The sequence below is a fragment of the Babylonia areolata genome, chromosome 26 (assembly GCF_041734735.1).
Source record: "Babylonia areolata isolate BAREFJ2019XMU chromosome 26, ASM4173473v1, whole genome shotgun sequence".
In the NCBI taxonomy this organism is placed as follows: Eukaryota; Metazoa; Mollusca; class Gastropoda; order Neogastropoda; family Buccinidae; genus Babylonia; species Babylonia areolata.
Window position 1 is genome coordinate 30,808,342 of NC_134901.1, and position 27,338 is coordinate 30,835,679.

Consider the following 27,338-nt stretch of genomic DNA (forward strand, 5'->3'; position numbering starts at 1 on the left):
ACACACACACCCCATCCCACACCTCCACACCCCCTCCCACATCTCCCCCCACACACACACACACACACTTGCGCGCGCGCAGACTCGATTTTGTAAAACCGAGCATGCAAACACATGAATCGAAAATTCAAAAAGGTAAATGCCTTCCATCATGAGCAAGTCCGCTTAAACATGTACATTCGTTGTTTTAAATGTATAACATAACAGAACTCAGGTTGTGCCCGTTATCATAATAAAGCAGCACGACGTTTATTAGAGTGATAAATAAAGCGACCTAGATCATGAAGGATTTTTGTGTCATGCATTATAAATTCTAAACTTTTGTCAGAGGGATGTTCCGTGTACCAACATGGAATATATTTATGTCGCAGATCGTTAAGAGATTTACAGTAAAATAAAGTGTGTATCTCGTCTTCAATACCAGTGTTACATAGTGGACATTTCAGGTCGTTTGGACTGACGAAAGCAAATCTCATCTTGTGTGTACAGATATCCGAGGCTCCTAGTCTAAACCTTATAAGCACATCTCTTATGTGTTTATTTTTAACTGCTGTAAAGTAAGATTCCAGTGATATGGATGATTTGAAATTTCGATAAACGCTAAACCTGCTGCTGCTGTGAAGATGTTCCTGCCAGTTTTGACTATGGCAATCGATCAGTCTTTGTTTGAAATCATTCAAGAATCCTCTTGCATTTTCTACACCTTGATTTTCCCAAACAAAGCCGAATCCAAATTTATACAAAGTGTTTCGTACCTGAGATGCCCAGCACTCTTTGTCTTGATCACATAGCGATAGGAGCATTTTATAAGATTTACAAGGAAGTCTATTTTCATCCATTCTTGTAAGTCTGATCCAGTACTTTATACATGACAAGAAGGAATATACATACAGAGGGTAACGACCTGTCTCGCCATACACCATGTGATTTGGTGATCTTGGACTCACATTAAGAAGTTTTTTTAAAGCAAACATGTGCACTTTTTCTATTGGTGAAATTTGCATTAATCCCCAGATTTCAGAGCCATATAACAGAATTGGTTTTATTTGTGAATCAAATAATTTTAAGAAAATACTAACAGAGAAATCGTCAAGTCTCCATAACGTTCTAAATATTTCTATTACACCTTTCCGTGCTTTCATTGCTATGTCATCCAGAGCCTTCGAAAAAGATAATCTAGTGCTGAAAAACAAACCTAAGTACTTATAGGAATTGACGACTTTGATGTCGTGACCTTCATATGTCCAGGTTTCCTTCCGAGCAATGTATCCACCATTTCTAAAAATAATTATTTTGGATTTATCAAGGTTAACGTGTAAATCTAACTCGGAAGCCTTCATTGCCAGCACATTCAGTTGGTTCTGCAGACCAGTAACTGTATCAGACAAAAGCACTATATCGTCCGCAAAAAGTAAAATAAACAGTTCAATCATATCAGGATTCAGTTGTATTCCATGGCGTCCTTTCTCGATTATGTCCGTGGCAAGATCATTTATAAACAGAGAGAAAAGTAAAGGACTTGTAACCTCCCCTTGTTTTAAACCTTTTTGACAAAGGAAAGCTTCGGTTACCCTACCCCCCCAATGTACTCGAGCTTTTACGGTTTTATACATACTTTGAATGGTTTTTAATATTTTCCCTTTTAAGCCAGACTTCCGCAGTACGGGCCACAGTTTACCATGTGAAATAAAATCGAAAGCCTTACGAAAGTCAATGAAAGCTACAAATAATTTTCTATTTTTAAGCAAATATTTCTGTACCATTGAGAACAGCGTAAAAATATGGTCAATTGTTGAATGATCTTTTCAAAATCCGGCTTGTATATCACCTAATATGTCCTTACTTTCAACGCATTTTGATATTCTCTTGTTGATAATATGGCTGTACATTTTTCCACATATGTTCAAAAGTGAAATGCCCCTGTAATTGTCTGGCTTGTGTAAATCGCCTTTCTTGTGCAAGGGTTGAATAATCGATTCAGTCCAAGCTACTGGGTACTGACCCGAAGAAAATACGCTATTAAACAGTTTCAAAAGAAAAGGAACAATTAGCTCACTTGAGTGCTTAAAAAGTTCGGGTATAATGCCATCTGGGCCGGCTGCTTTATTGTTTCTTAGATGACGGATGGAATCGAGTATTTCTTGTTCAGTTATATCACTGTTCAGTAGGACATCGTCCTGATTGTCACTTTCTTCAGTCCCATTCCCAGGTTCAAAGTCAGTGAAATCGTCATTTATCGTATCATTGTCATTCACACCAAAAACCTCTTTAAAGTGTTGTAACCATTCGTCATCTGAGATGTTTCCAGTCTGTTTACTTTTCTTAGAAAATTGTTTGATATTTTTCCAAAACTGCTTGGAATCATTAATATTCCCTTCAAGTTCAGCTCTACATTTTGCTTTGTACGCTCTTTCTTTATTAGCCAATAGCTTTCTGTAAGACTTTCTGGACTCAAAATACGCATGCCCATCTGCAGTAGGATCGGCTCTCTGTTCACGTCTAAATTCACAGACAGCTTTCCTTGTGCCCTTCCGACGTTCATGGCATTCTGAGTCGAACAAAATATTGCCTTTTATGGCTCTAGCACATCCTCTTTTTACAAGCATGCAAGAAGCGGCGGATTTTAGAGTAACTGAAAACATGTCGACTGCTTTACTGATGTTTTCATCAATCAGGTGTTTGGCTTGTTCAAGAGAAGCAATATTTTCTGGTAAATTGATACAATAAACGAATTCGTCACATTTGTCATCAGACCAAATGAACCTAGAAATAAATGCATCTGTTCCCCCTTTATACTTTTGTCTATTACACTTTATAAGACATGATACAGGCATATGCTTAGAGTCTATCATTTCTTCTACAAGCATTCTGTGCGATAAATAGCTTAATGAAGTGGAGAAAATAAAATAATCAATGACACTACTACCAGAGGGAGACGTATAAGTGAAAACCCCATTTGTGTCTCCGTCACAAACACCATTCAAAATGTACAGATCAAAATTAGAGCACAAGCAGAGTAACTTTTGGCCATAGTCATTGATCACTGTATCTTGAACAACAGTCAGGAATCGATTCGTGGCCATCGTCAAAGTCAAACTGAAAACCATCGTGTGTGTCGTCTGAGGAAAAGTCAGCACTAAACTGTTCTGGGAATTTGTTACCAGTCCTGGCATTAAAGTCTCCATACAAAATGAAGGAAGCATCCTCGTGGTTTTCAATAATGTCAAGCAGACATTGTTCTAGTATAGAAATCCCATTGTCTGCCTCACTTGTCTCGTAAAATGGACTGTTGAGAGGATTTATGTAAATACTAACAATAACAATCTGTTCCAAAAAGTTCTTTTTCTGTTTGAAGAACAATTATATTATCGTATTTTGTTGGAAATTGTTTAAGGAAAGGTACATACTCATTGTTTACTAGTACAATGACACCCCCACTCCTCCTCCCCTGATGTGAGAGCTTTATTGCTGGAGCAACGTAACACGTATGTGATGGGAATAACGAGCATGTGAAGGACTCTACGAATGTTTCTAACAGACAAATGAAGTTAAACTTTGAAATAAAGGAGACGAAACTGGTGTCTTTCAGTTTAGACACTATTCCTTCAACGTTATATGAAATCATTGAAAACTGAGAGTCTTTTGAAATGCCAGTGTTAGGGTCAGGGCCATACCATCATTTTTTACCTTTTTCTTTCGAGGTGGTAACTTTTCGGGGACTAGCGTGTTTGTTCTGTTTGTTGTTTCTTATCCAGCTGTTGGGGAGGGAAGACTGTCTTTCAAGTGACACAGATTGTGATCGTGTGTTCACCAGTCTTTTCTCGCCTGTCAAGCTGCCACGGCGCCTCTGCCGTTAATTTTGCACGGGAGTTACATGGGGCGATTTCTCCGTGCAGCCAAGGGAAGGGGGAATCCCCGGCATTACATAGCGTGTTGACATTGGTGTCGGAGGTCACGCTGCTTTGCGTTGAGGGGCCGTCTCCATGGTCAGCACGGGTCGCGTCGTCCTTCGGGGTGGCAGGGGTGTTGGGTGGAAGCCCTTCATCATCCGCGTCATCAGCCAGGTCATCTTGCTGCTGTTGAACGTCCATAGCATTCATCACACTGCTGTCCCTGTCAACCCAATCACCAGACTCTACTGCACTGTCTCTACCTCTCTCAGTGGCTCTGTCTGCAGTGGTGTTGATCGCATCAATGGCATCCTGTCTGCATGCAGTGTCACCGTGTGCATCTTCAATGCTGTGGCTGTCGGACGTGGTGACAGCTGGGTCACAAATCGACGCTTTCTCTTCGGTAGAGGGCTGGGGAACAGTGGGGGGAACCAGAGGGGCATCCGATCTGACACTGCCAAGGTCAGACTGGTCGTCGTCATGGCAGGAGTTGTCCTTTTCCGGTTGGTCGGCTCCGTTGATTTTGTTGTCTGTCCTGTTCGCAGCTGTGAGCTGGTGTGTGTCGTGTCGAGTATCACCTTCCATGCACTCGTTCGGTCTGTTTGCGTTGTTTGTTGAGGGTGACTGACGCGGGGAGTCTTTCCTGTTTGCAGCTTCTTGCGTCAGTCTGTTTTCTTGATGTCTTGAGGAAGAGCGGATGGACTGTATCACTTCACTGTATGATCTCGTGCCAGGAACCACTCTTGGGGAAGAGGCTTTATCTCTGGGGCTTAAAAAGTTGCGCTCATTCCTCTGACTGGAAGCATGGGCATTGTTTGAAATGTCCAAGTGCTGGCTGTGATGGACATGGTTCCAGCTGTTCCACATATCACCATGAGCCTGTTGAAACCAGTCATCAGCGGGACGATATCTTGCTGTTTGGCTTTGGAATTCCTCGTAGTTGTACATAGGAGCATAGGGTGTGTGCTGATATTGAAAAGCTTCCCTACCAGCATTGTAGTCGAGTTGTGCAGTGAGATCGTTCTCAAAGCTGTCTTGCTGGTACATATCGTACTCTTCCTGCCATCTGGAGGAGGGTGCTGACTCCACTTGGCTGTGTCACTGGCTCTGGTGGTGGATGTGTTGAGAGGGAGCGTGGTGTCTGTGTGCACTGGATCTGTTCTCTTCGAAGTCACGTTGCTGCCTGTTGTCAGTCTCCTGCTTCCTGTATGTACTCGATCCCCTGTTTCTTCGGTGGTCCCCATATCTGGTACCAGATACTGTTCGCTGGTTATGAAAATTCGCATGTTTTGCATTGAATGGGCGATGTCGGTCTGTGCCCCCATTTTCTTCTCTGTTCTGCTGTTCGGGTCGGTCGTCCAAGTGTACATATGTGAATACTTGTTTTGGACATACAGTCTTCCTTTCTTGAAGTATGCAATCTTTCCCTGCTGACGGTGGTGTCGTATCTCCTCTCTCTGACGTGTTGTGAGGTCTGCGGCGATTCAGATGTTCTCTCTTCTGAGGAGATTTCTTAAGTAGTTGTCGCTCAGAATGTCCATCTTGTCTGTCCAGCTGCGGAATTGAACGATTAATGGGTGTGGCTGTGAGGAGTACTGTCTGTAGCTGCCGACGCGATACGCCTTCTCAATGTCTGACAGACGCCATGAACTGGAGGACGATGAACGATTCAAAATGTCGACAGCTATTTCTGTTGCTTTCCAGACCGGTTTCATGAACACCTAGAAACTTCAGATTGTTTTCTTTTGAGTTCATCTCCAGTGTGTTTATTTCTTTTTCCATTCTGTCCAACCGTTGATGAACATTGACCTTGTCTTCCTGCATAGCATGTATCTCGTTGCTGTGTTCATGAACGACATTTTGTAGGGTCGATACCTCTGACATCAACTGTGATATATTTCTTTGGAGGTTCCTGAAGATGGTTTCCATTTTCTCACACAGACTTGCGGAATGTAATCGTAGTTCCTCCAATATCTGGACAAATCGTCTATCCATAGTAGTGTGCATTTCATGTTTCCAGTTTGTGTTGCTTTCGGGACCAGGATTCGTCTCTACGTCCATGCAGATAGGGAGCAGGATAATAGCCAAGCAGTATAATACTGTCAGTGTCAAACAAACACTCCAGGCAGCATGTACCTTTCTTTTATCTTTCTTTTGTCTGTGTAGAAACGAAGTCCTTCCTCTGCCGAAAATCTTTTTCAACGTTGGGTAGAAATTTCCAATGCATGCTCGATGCGCCTCTGCAGTAATAGGCATTTTCCTACCCTTTTTTCCCAGCCAGTAACAATACAACACACTGAACAGTTAACTCAGAGATCACGCAGAGCGGAGCGCTGCTCGGATGCGTCCGCACCCCACGACGGTTGGCAGTGAACCATTTTCTGTGAGAGAGAGAGAGAGAGAGTGTGTGTGTGCAGTGCGTGCATGTGTGAGTATGCACAAGTTTTTGTATTAATATGCACTTGTATGCATCCTAATTTCTACTGTATCTGTGTTTGTGTATGATTTTTTATTTATATTCGTACCTTGTTATGTACTCCCCCCCCCCCCCCCCCCCCCCCCCCCCGCAATATTCCTTGTGACCATGGTACACTTGGTAATAAAGACATATTCTATTCTATTCTAGCTATCTATTCTATATATGCGCACGTGTGTGTATGTACATGCATGTGTATGTGTGTGTGTGCTTGTGTATGTGTGTGTGTGTGTGTGTGTTTGTAGGTGAGCATGCATAAATAAGCCATGAATTTCAACCAAAAAAGTGACGATTTGTCAAAAGTAATTTGCGCCAAAGGTCTTTCCCTGCAACCACATTGGCAAGAACTTTGTTGGTAATAGGAAATATAACAAAATACCTCAATATAATTAGATTCCCTTTAAAAAAAAAATGAAATCAACTGAATGCAATTTACTTTTTCTTTTTTTTTTAAAAGAAAAGAATCATATAAAAATAAAACAAACATGCAAAAAAAAAAAAAACCCAAAAGAGGTAATGACAGTTTCCAGACTGGGTCATGGGGCCTTCAGTGGCAAAGTTGTCACCTGTGGGTGGTGTTGATGCCCTCTCTCTGTCAGAGTAACTCTTCCTGTTGGCACCACTGGTAAGCTGTGTGGCATTGCGGACAGTTGTGTACCTGTTAGCATAATGCAAGTTGCTGTGGATGGTATCACAACACAGATTTAAACATCCATTCTTACATAAATGAGCCTTCTCAAGAATGGTACTCACAATAACTTACATTCTCTCTCTCTCTCTCTCTCTCTCTTTCTATCTCTCACATACACACACATATGCACATGCGCATTCATGCAGAAACACACCGAAACAGGTCATCATCATACTGTTTCTTCTGTCTTCATCACCAGTGAAGTGGATGAAGGACATCTCCCTTACCCTGATCCACACCAATAGTACTCATACCCCCCCACACACATGTACGCACATTAAAATGTCATCATCATACTGTTTCTTCTACCTTCATCACCACTGTACAAGGACTCATCCTTTGCCTGGCTCTACAACAATGGTACTCACACACACAAACATATATACATGTAAATACACACACACACACACACACACACATTGAAAGAGTCATCATCATACTGTTTCTTCTATATTCATCACCATTGCACAAGTGAAACAAGTCATCATCAGAAAGAACCCTCTCCTGTTTTCATGAACACTGCACCAGAAGGACCCCTCCCTCACCCTGCTTCTTCCATATTCTCATCCTCATCAAAAGACCCATCGTGTGGGTAGGCAGCAGCTCCACCACTTTCACCCCCTTCTGGTTCTCCCAAATCAGCATTTGGCTGAGGACGGGCTGCCAAGCCACTGAACACGTCTAAAGACAGAGTGAGAGCTCTCCCCTGTAGAGCCTGAGGGTTGGGGCAGAATGGTACTGCAGTCAGGGCAGCCGCAGGCAGGAGAGCCGGGCCAATCTGCTCCTGGAACAAGGAGAATAACATTCAGGTAAGGAGTAAAATGACATGTAGACAACGAATACAGATTTGGATGAGATGATGGACCAAGGTCCCATGTGCAGCATACGCACAGTGCATCTAAAAGAACTAATAGCAACAAAGGGGTTGCCCTGGTAAAATTCTATAGAAAATTCCATTTTGATAGGAAAACAAACACACTTGCAGGAAAAAAAAGATGTGGCACTGCGCTGTGGCAACATGCTCTCCCCATGAAGAAGAGCCTGAATTTCACAAAGAGAAATCTCTTGTGATAAAAAGTAATACATTACAAGGATTAAGACTGACAGGAAAGAAGGGACGGAAAACAGTGGATGGATATGTTTTCACATTGTTTTATTTCAAATGAAATGCATCTGGAAACACTTGGATTTTACAGTAGCACCCTCCTCAGACAGTATGGCCAGCAGAAATAATGATGTTACCATAGGAACAGAGGTGAACAAACATTATTGTCATCCCTGCTTCTTTCAATCATTCTGAGTGAAACAAATGTGATGGTATGTAATTTGTGATGTTTCCTGCAATATGCGACAAAACTAATCATTCGCGGTTTTTTTAATTATAATTCTTGTGAAGCCAAACTAGATGTATGGAAGAACAGAAATTCTCATCATCACCAAAGGACACACAGCGATGCTGAAAGACATAGGGAGTTCTTTTGAAAGATGAAGGTGAGAACAGTCAGTGCTCTGGGATTTGACACCAATTACTGAAGCAAACAAACAAAGAAAAAAAGACACAGTGCTGACAGTTAGCTTCAGAGCCAGTTTTTATTTCCAGCCTTACTGTTGCTGTCAGTACATTGGCAATGACAGGACCAACCACCACCACTACCCCCAAAAAACAACCACAACAAAATACAACAAACAGAAAATCTGAAAGTCCAACTTGAGAAAGAAAGAGGCTCAAACAGAGACTGACAACCAGATAGGTGAACCTATGGATGGACAGACAGACAAACTAAATTACAGACACATATTCCTGTGATATTTCCAAACTGAATTTAACTGACTGTTTAGAAGTATTGTGAATCACTTTCTGCTTGAGAACGTGAGATAGGCAGATGACTGAGAATGTTGTGTTTTTATAGTGCTAAAATATCTGACGTAAAAATGTTCTGGAGACAGACAGAATGATATATGTTTGTGATCTTTGCTGACCACCATCCAGTTCGCAACCACCTGATGAAGAACAAGGAAGGCCAAGCACTTGGTTAAGACAGTGTAATGCTGCAGGATGATTTGCACAGTCTTAATTTCTTTTTTTATGTTTTTATGCTCACTTTTCTTCTTCCTCCAGTTTTTTAAAAATTATTTATTTATTTATTTTTTTTTAATTTTTATTATATACTGTTCCTTATGGCAAATTTAACAGTTTCAGAACAAAATTCAAATTATATCTGTTAAAAAAGAAGAAAAAAAAGTCCTGATGTTGTTAGCGCTGACCATAGGAGTTTACGGTACATAACAAATTCAAAGTAACCCAGTTAATAAGAAAAGAAGTACTGAATTGTATTGTAATTTGCATTGCATTACTCTTTTTTGTCACAACAGATTCCTCTGTGTGAAATCTAACATGAGAACAACAACAAAAAAGAGTTGGCACTATTCTTAGTATTGATTTTTTATGCCTGTTTTGATTTTTTCAGTTGTTTTTTTCAATAAAGAGGGAGAGGTGGGGACTAATGGTAAATGTGTGTATGGTTGTGAGTGTGTGATTGGGTGCGAATTGCTTCAGTTCTGCCATCTTGCAGTGATCTCCCTTTAACGTCGCCAAGAAAGCTTCATGGGCGTCATTGTGCTTTCGTTAAAAACTCTCTGTCGTCCACTTTTCACTATTAAAGAAATGGCTCTCAGAACGCCGGAACAACTGTCAATGGTTTTGTCGACAGTTTTGACTTACAACAAAAATAAGAAGACTGGAAACTATTAAATGAAAAATGAATTTGCATCTAATCACCGGTGACGGAACTGAACGCGTTTTAACATGAAAACTAAAGTTGATTTTCCACAAAAACAATAAACAAATATTTCTTCCAAACGTTACAAAAGTTCTCACAATGCAAATGAATGGCTGCCGTCTTTTATAAAACTCACCAATGTGGGATGACTTGTTTTTCGTTTCCCTTTTAACCGTGGCATGCTTTTTGTTTGGCAAAAAATGAAACGAACACCGACAGACTAATGCGCATGCGTTACAAGAATCAGTAAAATGTCGTCTGCATCAACAAAAAAACAACCAAAAGGAGAATGAAATGATACGAAGTGTTTATCTTTAAACCGAATATATCCGAAAAGTGTGTTGCTTTTACATATTTTGAGAAAAACATGCTTGACACTGGGAGTAAATAAAGATTTAAACCTACCTAAAAGTGAGCCTACTTGAAGGGGAATAACCACATTGTTTTCTTTCGAAGAGTTGCTCCGTCATGACCAATGAAAAACTTCTTTACGCAGCCAGTTTGGATTTGCTCATCACCAGAATGGCGGATTTTCAAACATCGAGGAGACCGGAATTTAGTTTTTAATTTTGTTTATTACTGTGTTTCAGACATGTGAAACCTTGGACACACGTGTTATTTGTGTAGCATCTACGAACTGGGACACCAGATTTATGTAGACAGCATAACTTTATTCAGAAAGTTTCGGTCGTACTTCTCAGCATCATTTGTCTGTGAGTGTACGGTTGCAGTACTTCGAAAACTGTTGGTCATCATTTATTTGATACCTTGATCGATGTTCGGTCGATGAGGAGGTTGCGAATCATCCATATCCTCCACATCTCCCAGAATATGTCCCCTTGACCGACGTTCCCTCGGCTCATTTTACCCAAACTGACAAAGAACGTGGCTTTCAGGTTTGACTCGGAAGACCGTCGATACGGAACAGTCCCACGAGTTAGCTCACACGACTGGTACTGGTTTCTCTAGTGAGAGCTCTTTTGTTTGTGTAGGTTCTTTTTTATGTGCCAAGTGCATGTTACACATGGGATTTGAATTGCATGATCAGATGGTGTTCAAAGTCAAAATCGATTTCAACACAGTCTAAAATTATCAGAGCTTAGACGTAATAGAACTTCTTATCTTTTTTCTTCTTCTTTTTTCTTCTGATATTACTATTAGTTGCATACAAAGTAGGGCTGCAATTATGTACTTAAGGACCAGTTGAAATGTTGGTTCAGCAGCTACCGAAACCAGCTGTTTCATTTACATGAGGTTCATTGTGAGCTCTCAGAGTTTGACAGCTTTGGTTTGCAGACTTGTATAGTTGTCACAGCTAGCTAGGTTCTGATCTCAGAAGCGAGTGTAAGTTGATCAAAGTCAAAGATAGCAGTAATAAGGACATGAGCAATCATCACAATGCCAGCATGGGATCCACAACCAACAGTTAAGTGAAATAAAATGTAGGAACTAGAATACAATGCTATGCTGCCTTGCAAGTTCAGTTAAAGATTATCATTGAATCAGAGAGTGGAACAGTCCTCTGCAAGTAGCCTCCTTTGCCTGCCCTTCCTTGTCTTTAGTTTCTACAGTTTTAGAGTTATGCATGCGTGTGAATGACTGGTGTGAAAGCGCTTTGGTTTGTCTCTGCACAAGATTCAGTGCTATATAAATACCATTATTATTATTATTATTTTGCTGTCATGATAAAGGCTGGAACAAAGAAGAGACTGCCTTGAATCAAAAAGTCATCAATTTAGAGTAGACAGTTCAGTAGGCAGAGCATGGAGCTAACAGGCTGTCAGTTGATGATGATGTGATATTAAAATTAGTATAACAAGACATTGATGGCTGTATTAATCCTCCATACACTCCTTGCTCAACTCCCCTCCACTCCCCGAGACACATCTGTTGATAGACTGACAGGAAAATAGGTCCTGAAAATATAGATATGTAGACATGGCCTGATTGAAATTTGAAGGAATTATGTGGATGTGAGGAATATAGAGGGATAGACCATAGGATTTGAAGTGTCATTTTTGTATGCTTTCAATGATTATTCACTTTTTCAGCCATCATATGCTCTAAGTTCTATCTTTGATATACATGTATACCATAGATCAGATGGTTTTGATATATATATATATATATGCACATGTTAATGATGATAATTAATATTGCACTGAAATAAAGTATTATGTATCTCATGTTGTTTCCATTGAATCCAACCTTAATTTCTTAACTGTTTCACTGTTATCAAAAGTCATTGTATGTAAATTAGTAAAGGAAAAATGCAGGCAAAGAAAATTGCATCATAATGTGGTCACTTTGAGTCAGTCCTTCAGTTTTAAATTTTGTTTGTTGTTTCCTTAAATTATTATCCATTCTTCAGACTTAGTCTTGAATTGAAAAGTGAAACTTCAAGAAAGTTTGTTGTTCACATGTATCATCTTCAGCAATTTTTAAATGACATATTTCAATGACAAAAAGAAAAGCAAAAAAAAAAAAAAAAAAAAAGAAGAAGAAGAAAAAACACATATTAGACTTTGTAGGACACGGCTGCTCAGCCGAGCACAAAATCCACCTCTTTAGTTTCTGAGCAGCGTCTAGCGTCTGGGGTCAAACTTTTTTTAGTGCCAGACTTTCCCACCACACTCTGCATTGGCCGGCGCATTTACCGCAGTGTTTCTGGCCCCGCGTGCCAAACCTGGACACTGCCTTCTTTGTTTCACTTGGCCCCGCAGCCCCTGCCCCACTTTTCTCACGCTTCCACAGCATCCACACATTTCCTGCAGGGATTACACTCACCCTGCTCTCCATGCCCCTGCTGCTTGCACTCACCATGCTACAGTGTGTTCATTTAAACACTTTTTGTGCTGACAAGAAAAAATCTACAACTCAAAAGGGTGGGCTGATCTGCATGCAGGCATGCTGAATGTTCTGGTGATTTTTACGATTTCATTGTAATAAGCGTATGTTTTCTTAGAGAGGGATTTAAATTTTACGATTTTTGCGATCATGTTTCTGCTTGACCTTCTCTTCTCTTTCTTCATGTATGTTTCAACCGTTGCCACAACAATTGCTATGTAAGAAAATATATTGTGTTTGGAGTCAATAGAAAGCTCATTTTGCATTCTTTGTAGAAACCCACTTCTTTTGTCGTTATTTCCAATCCATCCGGGAAGATGATGCGCGAAAGAAACAAAGCAGATTTACCGCTGAACAAGCGTACAGCGAGTGCCGCTGGCACGGCCTGTTTGTCAGCCACATTTATTTATATCCATGCCCTACTTCCTGGGTTCATGAACTTTCGCTGGGCCAACTAAAGTGCCAGCACTGAACATCCGTGAGGAATGCTTACTCAGTGTTTCTTAGAATCTGCATGTTGATGATTTTTTTGTCTTACAATTATCACAAGTTCCAGCACATGAAGAAATTCTCTGTCTCTGTGTCTGATGTGTGCAGTAGGCTGAGAGAAACTCAGAAAGGAAGTGAAGGGAGAAGAATGAGCATGGAGAAGCAGACACCCCCATTGAACAACACTCAGGATGTCACCCTGGCAGCCTATGGCCTGGAGCACAGGGTGGATGACAAAACTATCTTCTGTACCCCTGACCCTCAGGCCGCCTCCACAGTGTCCAGGGAACAAAACAGGTCAGTAGTCCACATTTGATTTTATGCATTAGCTCTATCTTACTGTGTTAGAAAACTCCCTATTGACACTTTTGTTTAGGTGTTTATAATCATCAGTATACCACTTCATGGTGCAGTATATTGTCAGATTCTTCAGGCTATAGTTTGAAATCAGACTGAGAGAATATGTGGAAAGGGGCACACTTATTGTTTTACATGTAATTCACTAATTGTCAGGCATGAGATTTTTCCGACTATAGTCGGATTTCTGACCGAAAATTGGCTCCAGAGGCCATTTTTGAGATTCGCGTAAATCCATTGAGAAAATCGGAGGGGTGGAGGGAGAGTGAGGTTTTTTCCCGATCCATGAAGGTTACACGAACGTTGTCCGACTGACGGACAAGACAGACCCACAGCGTTTGCTAAAATACCCCATGTTTGGATAACCAATTGAGAATAAGTGTTCCGTTGCTGCTCTGTCATCATTCAGCTTATCCGTATTCAGTCGGGATTACAAAACTCGCTTGTGGGCTTCACAACTTGCAAAGATACCTGATTTTGTCGATTGTCTTTAGTCATTGACAAAAGGAGAAAACTCACAAAGGATTAGAGGATTTTTGCAGCAGAGATCAATAAAGGAGTGAATAATAAGCGGAACTGGGTCTGGCAAGATGAGATTGTGAAAACAGAAGTGAAGAACAAAATAATAACTTTACAGGCAGGCCACACCATTCACAAAATTGACACCGCAGGCAAGGCCAAGTGCGATTGATGTCAGATTGTGTGGGCGGAGCTCTTCAGTCTAGGCATGGAAATCTGTTTTCAGATTTGCATTAAAAACTGAGTGTCTGTTTTCTAGAAGAAAAAAAAAGAAAGAAAAAGCCGATGGGCCGTTCTATATCGTTTACCGATGATTTGTCAAAAATGAAAACGGAATGCTCTTTCAAAAGCGTTGGTTGTTGACCCCTTGAGATGCGATCCAGTGACTTGTCAGAGCACCAAAATCAAAGTCAGAAAGTTTCCTAATGGTCGATTGAAGTTGTCAAATGCCAATAACGAAAGGCAGTCCCTACATGGCACTCATTTGATATCACTGTGAAAAGCACGCACGTGTGCACATGCACACACATGTGGTCGATCACACACACACACACACACATGCACTGACATGTGAACGCGCATGCGTGCGCGCACACACACACACACAAACACACACACAAAAACTTGCGCGCGCGCACAGATACACATAAACACCAGTGCGCGCAATCTCCATCCCTGTCAAGCGATCTCCATCCCTGTCAGCTCCATCCCTGTCAAGCCACAGGGCCGTGGGTACATCTACTTGACCCTCTGTTCATTCAGCAAAAGCTGCCAACATTTGCCACTGTATGCACAAGTAACATTATTGTGATTGAAACAGAAACTTTGTAGCAACTTATTGTCAGTGCTTTTTCTGACACAGCCCAGGCTTCTGTACAGACAGTTTATGGCAAGAGTCAGTTTATTTAGATTTGAGACCTATAGCCAGATTACCAAAGTTACACACTCACGCACAGACACAAAGCTGAATTAAATGTGTGCGCGGGTACACACACACACTCTGAAAAAAAATCACATGAATGCATTCACATATACACATACTCTGTTTTTTATTTTATCTCTCTCCTTCACCCTTGCACATGTGCACACATAATATTATGAGCGCTCACACAATCACACAGAGCTTAATAATACGCACATGCGCGCACACTCACACACACTCTCTTTCTCGCGCACGCACACACACACACACATACACACACGGAGATTGAAAACACAGACACACACACACACGCACACACACACACACACAGAATTGTATTTAAAGCAATGCACATATATGCACACATACAAACTGACAATTTTTCCTCCCACCTTCCCCCCCCCCCTCTCTCTCTCTCTTTGTCCCTCTCTGTCTCTCCCTCATACACACAGAGTTGTATTGAAAACACACACACACACACACGGAGAGAGAGATCTATTGAATTTGAAAGTAGTGGATACACATGCACAAATACAACTTGCATTCTTTCCTTCTACCATCTCCCCTCTCTTTCTGTCTGCCTCCCTCTCTCTCTCTCTCTTTACACAGTTGAATTGAAACCACACATACATACGCTTGTGTGCACTCAAGCTCGCTTGCTCTCTCTCTCTCTCTCTCTCTCTCTCTCTCTTTCACCCCTGAACTGAAATTTCTTAACTATAATGTTGAAAATTTGGTTTGTAAGCTGAATGATGCTGATTTTATCAATTATGTAAATTTGTTTGACATTGTGTGTTTTCAGAAACATTTCTGAACAATATGTTTGATTATAGTGGTATTTTCCCTGAGTTTGTAAAATTCAGTGCTTCAGCTTAAAAAAATTGTCATCCCAAGGAGGAAACTCAGGTAGAGTTGTTGCTGATTAATAGAAGATATAAACATTTAGTAAAAGAAATAATTAATATTCAAGTTGATAATGTCTTTGTTGCAATGTTTGATAACAGTTTATTTAATGTAAACAAAAACGTATTATTCATTGCGTGCTATGTGCCCCCCGAGGGTAGCCCAGTGTACAGCAACAATGACATGAAAGGTGGAGTGGTGATATTGGAAGAAAATCTGTTGGAAACTATACAGAAACAAGATACTTATGTTATTATGTGTGGTGATTTGAACGCCAGGACAGGCGATAAACAGTCAGCATCACCAGGACTGTCTTTTTATAGGTCTTATTTAGATAGTGATGAAGAAAATGAGTTTGAGTTTCGTTCTTCTAAAGATAAGATTATTAATAAGTTTGGATCATCTCTCCTTGACTTTTGTTTTATGTTTAATTTAGTCTATTGTTAATGGTAATTGCAAAGGAGATGATGATGGTGAATTTACTTATGTGTCGTCGTACGGGTGTAGCGTGATTGATTATTTCATTGTTTCAGAAGAATTGTTTAACAGATGTGACTTACATGTTGCAGATTGGCTACACTCTTGGCACTTTCCTGTTGAGTTGACTTGGATGAGTGAGAGGAGTGAAAGGGGAGAGAATGAAATTACGACTGAAGGCGTGAGAGAAACAATTGTATGGTCTGAGGAAAGTGTGCAAATTTTCAAGGATGAGATTAATTCGTGTGAATTTAAAGAGTGTTTAGAGAAAGCGAAAGGAGTTATGATGAATGATATTGATGAATGTGTTGATATTTTTGTCAATGCATTGTACAGAATGGCGGCATGTATGGTTAGGATGACTGGGAAAAAGAAAAGATTGACGAACGATTGGTGAATGTGAACGATGAAGAATGTGCGCAGAAGAAAAAAACTGTAAAAGGTCCTTTGAGGAATTTAAGAAGGCAAAAACGGGTTTAGAAGAACGCAGAGGGTTGCATACCAAAGAGAGAAAGTCGTACAATAAAATAAAAAAGGATAAGAAATAGAGATATGATGAAATTAGGTTAAGCAAGTTGAAAGAATCTATTAACGATCCTAAATTATTTTGGACAACAATTAGATGAGTAAATAGAAAAGCAACAGTATATAACAATAGGTAGCAGCAGCCCCCATGCCCGATGCCGGGAAACCTATGAACGCCTAAAAAATTGACTAATTTTGAAGTGCATTTTCTCAGATTTGATTTCATTTTGTGAAAAACTCTCTGACTGAAATAATCATTTATCATCTATATTTTAAATTTTTATTTTGTTTGCTTTATGCAATGCGTGAATGAGTTCGTGGATAGAAGAAAAAGCAGTGTACTGTAACGCGAAACAGCAATCCTTGTTCAATGGCGGCCGGCGTCTTTCTGAGCGCGACAAAGTTAGTTTCAACCACACAGTAAAAAAAAAATCGCATCCGTTGCTTTCCATTCACTGGTTACTGTTTGAAAAACTGGGAGCCGTGAAAGGCAAAAGTTCAAGGAGAACTTTCATGCGTTTTTTTTTTCTAAGCCTTGGGCGAAGTAGGGTAGTTAGATCTGAGCGCAAAGTCAGGGGAAATTTTCGGCTACCTTTCAACGCCTCGCGCAGTTCGAAAATGAAATCTGACCCTACGCGATACTGCATGAGCGGTAAAGAGCATTTTCTGCTGATTTCAATGGTATCCGAAACTAAGATTTTTGATCCATGCCCAATTTGCTCAAGTGATTGAAAAGCAGGTACCCCACTTCGTCAGTTGCGTCAGCCCAATCAACATCTGACACAGGAGAGCAGCACTTCATCAAACACAAAAATGGCATAGTTTCTCCAGAAAATCTTAAGCTTCATCGGTAAGTTTTATATTATTTTTGAAAACAAATGTCTTTAGCACTTTCATGCACAATATTGAGCTGAAATTCTTTGAATCAGGATTTTGATCGATGTCAGTAACTGAGCAGCTTGGATCTATTTCATCAGTGTTTTCGTAACGTGACACCATGTTTCAATCGGAACATGATTTATTTTTTTCTGAGTAAAACACACAAAAACTATTGATACAGAATGAAAAATGGACATGTTAAAACGGAGCCCATGAATTCCCATTACTAATATTTGATTGATTTTGCTTTAGTAAGCAAAATATTACCTGGATCTAAAACCGGAAGTGCTCGGGACAGCATTAGCGTCGTCTGCTACAAACTTGGTGAGTGTTAAATAATTGAGTAAAAAATTGTAATGTGGTTTCTTTTTCCATAAAATGAGCGTTTCATTCAACATCACACAAAAGTCTGATATTCTGGTTGCATTTTGCTTCGATAGCTGTGAAACTTTATATTAATGTATACAGACAGATAGATGCTGTGCTCTCACATTCCAAAAAGAACAAGAACACCAATTCATACTAACCCCCTGCTCCCCCCTCTGCAAACTTCACTTTAATTATTTGCTGAGAGTTGTATAGTCATTCCCCTCCCTTGTCTCTGAGTATCTCCCACCAATGCTAAGGAGAGGGAAGGGGGGTTGTCAATGGTTGTGGCAAACTTGGCATTGAGCCAAATCACTGACCACTTGCTCAGGCTGAGAATCCCTGACTGGTGACAGTGATATAACCCACCACCTCCTCCCTCCAGTCATCCCCCTTCCCCATTTCTTTCCTGTCAGTGGAGTAGGTGTGTGTTGTGTGTGTGTGAGAGAGAGAGAGAGAGCAAGTTTGCATTTGCACATGTATGCTTGTGAGTATGTGTATGCATGTCTGAGTATGAAAAAAGTGTAATGTGAAGAGATATATGATTAATTTGAACAGTGCAGTCAACATCCTGTTTCTTAAAAAAATTAACACCAATTTTTAACAAACCAAAATTAGTAAAAAGAAAATCAGTACAATAATACCCATAGCCAAAGTTGCACATCAGGTTCAGTCAAACTATATAACACTATCAGGGATCCAGCAATTAAGAGTATAATGTGTGTGTGTGTGTGTGTGTGTGAGTGTTCATGTAACCCATGATATGCTGTGCTTCTCGACTGCATGAAACAGAAAAAAAGGGATAATTCATGAAATGATAAAATGCTAAATGCCATGCGCATATTGTGAATGAAATATTCAGTTTGATATATATATCTAAGACATGCATTCTCACATACACACACAAATAAAGGTGAGTACACAAAATATATATCAAAGAATAAGATACTAAGTATGATGTGCATATTAACAATGAAATATTCAGTATTTAGTAATCATATATACCTAAGACATTTAGTAATACATTCATCTCAGTCGTGAAATGTAGTACCCTGAAGTGGAAGTTTCAGTTTCAGTAGCTCAAGGAGGCGTCACTGCGTTCGGACAAATCCATATACGCTACACCACATCTGCCAAGCAGATGCCTGACCAGCAGCGTAACCCAACGAGCTTTGTCAGGCCTTGAGTGAAGTGGAAATATTTTAGTAAATAATTGCATGCAACAAAGACACATAAGATGCACAGTACATGTAGATGGCAAAGCTCTTGTCAGCTGTTGGAAAGGACAGACCCCCAAAACTTCAGCCTCAGTTGTCAAAGCATAAGTTGTTGCTGCAATTTGAGTTATTGTGTGAAAGGTAAATGCAGCCAAATAGTTCAGTGCAGTGAATTTTGTGTTGCTGTTGAATGAATACTTTCCTGTTAGTATGCAATTTTATAATTCTGTTATTACAGTGTTTTCCTCCCACTCAAAACACACCGATATTGACAAAATCCTAAACATATATTAAACTGAAAGCTCTGTTTTTGGTTTTATGTTTTAAATTGAATATAACATTGTGTTCTTTCTTATGAGCTGATCTGTGTATCTAACATGTTGCAGAAACGGCTGCTCATGGCAGGGCATGCAAGACCTATTCAGTGATCCAAAAAGGCCAGTATGAACATCTCAGGTAGCGAGCAGCATGTTATTGCTGATGCCAGGAAACCTGTGAGTGCCAAAAAAGACAGATTTTTTGGTGAGCATTTTCTCTCTTGCAAATGCCATTTTGTGAAGAAATAAAGATGCATCATCCACCTTTTATTTCTTATTTATTGTGGTTTTTCTATAATGAAATGCATGACTGAGTTCATGGAAGAAAAAGATAGAGAGCTGAAAGAAAATAGATTCATATATCTGTCATTTTTGCTAGCAACTTAAGTAATATTTGCTCTCTTCTGGGAAACTTTGTTGTGGAATGCCCCATCATGTATAATGCTCTCAAGTTGTATTTGTTTAAAAATTTGCAGTAATTTTGCAGAAACTGATCAGCCAAGACCACTGGTAACTTATTGTGGCTGTAACTTCAATATTTTTTCAAAAACAAAAATTTTGAAGAAGTCTAATCCACAATGTGCACCCTTTTTTTATGAGAAAATCAGGTATCATTCCTTTTCTGCCAACTTTAGAGGGAAGTTTTAAGGTTGATTTTAATTTATTTTGAAAGCTGATATTTCACTTAATGCACACACAAAATTTCCTGGTCCTGTTTGTGACAGTTACTGAAATATTCATCTTTGCAGCATGATTCCCCAATGAACAGTCTTTTTTCCACTGGTCAAATTGAAGATTTTTCAAAGTTTGAGACTCTGATACTTAAAATTCAGTTAACTATCCTGACTGCAAAAAAAGTCAGTGCACTTTTTGTGATGTATTCTGCAAGATATTTTATTATGAAATGTAACAGTCTATTCTTTTCAGTGCTGTAGACCTTCAAAGTTGCTATTCTGTGCAGATTGACATATCTTGATTTTCTATTTCCCCCTACTTTGACAGGCATATTTTCCAATTTATTTGCTGCTGAAGTGTTATTGTTTTCTTGTGCAATATGCCATTAACATACGGTTTTTAAAAGTATATGAGTTTTCATCACAGTACCCTCATGGACAGTACAGTATGACTGTGAAAATGTGAAAACATTAAGTACTAACAGCATGTACGCATCGCCGCGTCTTTAAAATGGAATATCTTCAGAACCAATCAACATATTCACTTACTTTTTTTGTTTTGTTTTTCTTATATTGTCATGTTGTTTGCCAAAAATCACATTTCAGTCATTGTAATGAATATTTAAATTTTCACTGCCGCCACCTAATAACAACATTAGTTTACAGCAGTGGTATGATCACTTCTTTAGCGTAGTTAATGAGGTAGTGGATTTAGAATAACAGCAAAACATGATAATGGAGGTAGAGGATGATATGCATGAACCTGTATTAAATGATCCTATCACAAAATCTGAAATCACCGAAGGAATAAAACATCTAAAAACTGGTAAAAGTGCGGGCATTGACATCATTGTTAGCGAAATGTTAAAACATGCGAACACGGTAGTTATCGACTTTTTACAAGATCTTTTCAATTTACTTTTTGATACAGGAAAATTTCCAACAGCCCGGTCTAAATCTATCATTGTGCCAGTATACAAGAAGGGATATAATAACAATCTCGATAATTATAGAGGGACAGCTTTGACAAGTGTAAATGGAAAGGTTTATACCCATATCTTAAATAAAAGGCTTACAAAGTGGGCACAAAGGGAGACAAAAATTGTTGAGGAGCAAGCTGGATTTAGGACAGGCTATATAATGTCAACTACAAGAAGAATCATACCGGATCGGTCGTCGCCCGGATTCAGGACCGCCTCTTCCGCTGGCAGGATTCACCAGGGCGGGAGTGGAAACTATGCTACTGGCGATCCAACTAAGACCATTCGTGCCAGAAACAATATCGGCATTGGCACATGGAATGTTAGAACCTTAAGAGAGGCAGGAAAACTGGAAGAGCTGGAACATGAAATGAGGAGATATCGGTGGAACATCCTTGGCCTGTGCGAAATGAGATGGAAAAACTTTGGGGAAATAAAAACGCAGGAAGGTCATAAACTTTACTATAGTGGCAGAGAAGACCGGCATTGAACATGGAGTGGGAATCCTCGTACACAAAGAAACTGCAGATGCCGTCATGGGATGCCGTCCCATCTCAAGCCGACTCATGTCAATACGACTCAAAGCATCACCCTTCAACATAACAATCATACAGGCATATGCTCCAACAACAGACCATGATGATGAAGAAGTTGAAGAATTCTACAGCCAGCTTCAGGAAGTTATTGATGATACACCAAAGAAAGACATCTTGATAGTTCAAGGAGACTGGAATGCGAAGGTTGGGGAAGATGCGTATGAAGACTGGAAAGGCACTTGCGGGCGATACTGTAACAATAGCACAAACGACAGAGGTTTAAGACTATTAGAATTTGCCAGGTGCAATGATCTTAAACTCACAAACACCTTTGGAGCACACGAAACGTCTAGGAGATGGACATGGCACAGCCCAGGGGGAGAATACCACAACCAGATAGATTATATCTTGGTACAACGCCGTTTCCAGAGAAGCGTAAACATTGCCAAAACCAGAAGCTTTCCAGGTGCAGACATCGGCAGCGACCATGAGCTAGTAATGATGACATTCGCAGTACGCTTAAAGAACAGAAAACAGGGAAGCTTCCGAATGAAGTTCAGTCTAGATAAGCTGCAGGACCCAAACATATTAGAATCATTCCAAGCAAACATTGGCGGGAAATTTGCACCCCTCTTGGCACTGGAAGAAGACATCGAAATGGAAAGTATGATCGACACATTCAATGACTCCTTCATTGAGGCAGGAAAAGAGCTCCTCGGAAAAAAGAGGATAATAAAGAAACCATGGGTTTCTGAGGAAGTCCTAGAGCTTTGTGATAAGCGCAGAGAACTGAAGAGTCAGAAGCAGAGTGCAGAAGGGGCAAGAAAGTATAAAGAAGCAACTAAAAAGGTGAAGAAAGGAATGAAAGATGCTATGGAAAAATGGATAGATGAGAAATGTGAGGAGATAGAAACCAGCTTGGAAAGAAACGACAGTAAGAAGGCCTATCAACTAGTAAAAGACCTAACTGCCACAAAATCAACAAGAACCTCCACCATACAAGATAAAGCGGGAAAGTGCTTGACAGAAGAGGAGGACATAATGAACAGATGGACGGAATATTGTGATGAGTTATACTCCCATAGAGCAACTGGAGATTCTGAAGTGCTGAATGTCCCACCGTCATCTGAAACAGCCTCATGTAGTTTACTGAGAGAGGAAGTTGTAAAAACAGTCTTATCTCTAAAATTGGGAAAATCTGCAGGTGTTGATAATGTCCCAGCTGAAATGGTGCAAGCAGGAGGTGATCCATGTATAGACGTACTCCATTGAATCTGCAACAAGATCTGGCAGACTGGAGTATGGCCAAAAGCGTGGACACAATCCCTTATAATAACACTTCCTAAAAAAGGCAACCTCCAACAATGCCAGAACTACCGCACCATTAGTCTCATCAGTCACCCAAGCAAAGTGATGCTGAAGATCTTACTGAACAGGCTCAAACCACAGGCTGAAAGAATCATCGCAGAAGAACAAGCTGGATTCAGACCTGGATGCAGTACAACAGAGCAGATCTTCAACATAAGACTCATAATGGAAAAATATCTCCAGCATCAACAGGACCTCTATCATGTCTTTATCGATTTTAAGAAAGCATTCGACAGAGTTTGGCACGCTGCACTGTGGGCAACTATGAACCTCTACAACATCAATGCCAACCTAATCAAAGTCGTACAGAGCCTCTATGAGAATGCAACAAGTGCAGTGTTTTACAACAACAACATGGTTGATTGGTTTCGGATGACGGTCGGTGTGCGCCAGGGCTGCCTGCTCTCCCCTACTCTCTTTAATCTATTTCTTGAGAGAATCATGGAAGAAGCACTAGAAGAACATGAAGGAACAGTGAGCATTGGAGGGCGAGCAATCACAAACTTGCGCTTCACTGATGATATTGACGGATTAGCTGGTCACGAGCAAGAACTAACAGACTTAGTGAACTGCTTAGAAGAAAAATCAACAGAATTTGGTATGGAAATCAGCGGGGGAAAAACAAAAGTGATGACAAACAGCAACTTCACATCAGAAATCAAAATCAAAGACCAGAAACTTGAAAATGTTCACAGATTCAAATATTTGGGATCTATCGTGACAGACGAGGGATCAAAACCAGAAATACTGTCAAGAATTGCCCAGACCACAGCCACAATGACCAAGCTCAAACCCATCTGGAGAAACAGAAAAATCGCCATCAGTTCCAAAATCAGACTGATGCGCTCTCTAGTCATGCCAATCTTCTTATATGCCTATGAATCATGGACCCTCACAGCGGACTTAGAAGAATAAGAGCTGTAGAAATGAGGTGCTTCCGAAGACTCTTAGGCATCTCAGACCAAGACCACATCACGAATGAAGAAGTCAAGAGACGCATCCGCAATGAAATCGGGCCCTATACTGATCTTCAAACACTTGCCAGACAACGAAAACTGAAGTGGTTTGGTCATGTCACACGCTCCTCTGGTCTTGCTAAAACAATCTTACAAGGCACAGTGAGGGGAGGAAGAAGAAGAGGCAGACAAAGGAAGAGATGGGAGGACAACATTCGAGAGTGGACAGGCATGGAGCTGAGAGACACCCTGAGAGCGGCCGAGAGACGCGCGGACTGGAGGAAGGTGGTTGACAAAGCTTCGAAGGCGCCCCAAAGGATTCGGAATCTGAGGGATCGCTGACGGTGATAGTATGGTTGACCATATTTTTACTCTTTATGCCATAGTACAACAAGAGAGGCAAAGCCTTCAAGACTCACTTGTGATAAACTTTTTTTTTTTTAAATCCAAGCTTTTTATGTATTGAGTATAATGCATTTACTGTTATATTTATATTTTTTGTATTCTCTAAACTTGGCACTTTGATCTGATATTCGACCCAACAAAAGATCTGTCATTATTATCATTTTTTGTTCAAACAGGAACTTCTTTTGCTAAGCATGGAAGTTTTGTTTATTGCAAACGTTTTGGTGCAGACAATAAAACAAGGGAAATTACTCTGCTGGGGAACTTAGTTTGCTTTAAACTGATCTTTCTCATCTTAAACATTACATTTTGAAATTATACTCAATACATAAAAAGCTTGGATTTTTTTTAAAAAGTGCATCACAAGTGAGTCTTGAAGGCCTTGCCTCTCTTGTTTCAAAATGTAATGTTTAAGATGAGAAAGATCAGTTTAAAGCAAATTAACTCCCCTAGCATTACAGAGTAATTTCCCTTTTTTACTATCTACACCAAAACGTTTGCAAAATAAATAAAACTTCCATGCTTAGTAAAAGAAGTTCCTGTTTGAACAAAAAATGATAATAATGACTGCTCTTGCTGTTGGGTCAGAATATCAGATCAAAGTGCCAAGTTTAGAGAATACAAAAAATATAAATATAACAGTAAATGCAATTTGCATATAATTAGGCTTCATTCTTTATTTTTTTGTGCCCATCCCAGAGGCGCAATATTGTTTTAAACAAGATGACTGGAAAGAACTGAATTTTTCCTATTTTTATGCCAAATTTGGTGTCAACTGACAAAGTATTTGTAGAGAAAATGTTAAAGTTTACCATGGACACACACACACACACACACACACACACAGACAACCGAACACCGGGTTAAAACATAGACTCACTTTGTTTACACAAGTGAGTCAAAAATACTGAAGTAGAAACTCTAAACTTTATGTTGCTTTTGTAGATTTCCAGAAAGCGTTCGGTTCGGTAAATAGAAATATGTTGTGGAATGTCTTGAGAAATAGTGGTATTAATGGAAAGTTATATAGAGCGGTGCGAGGAATATATGAGTTTATACACAGTTTGACCTGTGTGAGGGATAAAAATTTCTATACTGATTTTTTCACTTGTCCAAGAGGTGTTAACAGGGTTGTTTGCTTAGCCCACAATTATTCTCATTCATTATTAATGAATTAGCTGTTGAATTGTCTGGAAAAAGAAAGCATGGAGTACAAATGATTTCAGGATCTGTTGAATTATTTTTATTGCTTTTTGCTGATGATGTAATACTTCTATCTGATACAGTTGTGGGACTGCAAAATCAGTTAAACATTCTAAAACAAGAAGCAGACAGGTTGTGTCTAACTGTTAATTTGGACAAAACAAATATAATTGTATTTCGAAAAGGTGGATATCTTTTTCGGTCCATGAAAAATGGCGATATGGAAATACGTAAGTTAATGTGACTAATACCTACAAATATCTAGGATTCAGGCATGAGATTTTTCCGACTATAGTCGGATTTCTGACTGAAAACTCGCTTCGGAGGCCATTTTTGAGATTCGCGTAAATCCGTTGGGAAAATCGGGGGGGTGGGGGGATGTTTTTTCTGACCGACGAAGATTGCACGAACGTTGTCCGACCAATCAACAAGACAGACCGACATTGTTTGCTAAAATGCCCCAGGTTTGGATAAGCGAACCAATTGAGAATAAGTGTTCTGTTACTCCTCTGTCATCATTCAGCTTTTCCGCGTTCGGTCGGGATTACAAAACTTTCGCTCGCGGGCTTCACGACTTGCAAAGATAACTGATTTCGTCGATCATCTTCAATCATTGACAAAATGAGAAAACTCACAAAGGATAAGAAGATTTTTGCAGCAGAGGTCGATAAAGGAGTGAAAAATAAGTGGAACTGGGCCTGGCAAGATGTGATTGTGAAAACAGAAGTGAAGAACAAAAAAATAACTGTAAGGATAAGTGACGCCATTCACAAAATTGACGCCGCGGGCAAAGCCAAGTGTGATTGATGTCAGATTGTTTGGGTGCACCTGTTCATTCTTGGCACAGAAATCTGTTTTCAGATTTACATTAAAAACGGAGCGTCCGTTTTCTGGAAGAAGAAAAAAAAAAGAAAGAAAAGCCAATGGTCTGTTTTATATCGTTTACCGACACTGACACAGAGCTGAATTGAATGCGCACGTGCACACACATACACACACATGCTCTTTGAAAAAAAAATCACATGAATGCACTCACATATAGACATACTCATGTTGTTTTTTTGTTGTTGTTTTTTTTATCTTATCCCTCTCTCCTTCACACTTGCACATGTGCACACATCATATGAGTGCTCACACAATCACACAGAGCTTAATAATACGCACATGCGCGCGTACACACGTCACACACACTCTCTTTCTCGCGCACGCGTGCACACACACACACACACACATGGAGATTGAAAACACACACACACACATAGATAATTGTATTAAAAGCAGTGCACTTATATGCAGACTTGCACTTTTTCCTCCCACCTTCCCCCCTCTCTCTCTGTCTCTTTGTCCCTCTCTCCCTCTTTGTCTCTCCCTCTCTCTCAGTCTCTCTCTCTTGCATATACACACAGAGTTATAGTGAAAATGCACGTGTGTGGAGAGAGATCTGTTGAATTTGAAAGCAGTGCATACACATGCACAAATACAACTTACGTTCTTTCTACCCACAATCTTCCCTCTCTTTCTTCTCTCTGTCTGCCACCCCCTCTCTCTCTTGTTTACACCC

General features: G+C 40.0%; 2 protein-coding genes across 4 annotated transcripts in view; one reads left to right on the forward strand and one right to left on the reverse strand.

Annotated features, from left to right (window-relative positions):
* Nucleotides 1-10,048, reverse strand: part of LOC143300357 (uncharacterized) — a 92,157-nt gene extending 82,109 nt beyond the window's left edge. For all 3 annotated transcript variants that reach the window (XM_076613967.1, XM_076613966.1, XM_076613965.1), the window contains exons 1-3: nucleotides 9,974-10,048; nucleotides 7,603-7,841; nucleotides 6,933-7,024 (exon numbers count right to left, since the gene is read on the reverse strand). In XM_076613967.1, the coding sequence (XP_076470082.1) occupies nucleotides 6,933-7,024; nucleotides 7,603-7,841; nucleotides 9,974-10,018 (376 nt within the window). In that variant the 5' untranslated portion in view covers nucleotides 10,019-10,048. The remainder of the gene's footprint in view (nucleotides 1-6,932; nucleotides 7,025-7,602; nucleotides 7,842-9,973) is intronic.
* Nucleotides 10,049-10,370: 322 nt separating this feature from the next.
* LOC143300290 (uncharacterized) overlaps nucleotides 10,371-27,338 on the forward strand; it is a 152,589-nt gene continuing 135,621 nt past the window's right edge. The window contains exons 1-2 of the mRNA XM_076613885.1: nucleotides 10,371-10,790; nucleotides 13,282-13,470. Of these exons, the coding sequence (XP_076470000.1) occupies nucleotides 13,322-13,470 (149 nt within the window). The 5' untranslated portion in view covers nucleotides 10,371-10,790; nucleotides 13,282-13,321. The remainder of the gene's footprint in view (nucleotides 10,791-13,281; nucleotides 13,471-27,338) is intronic.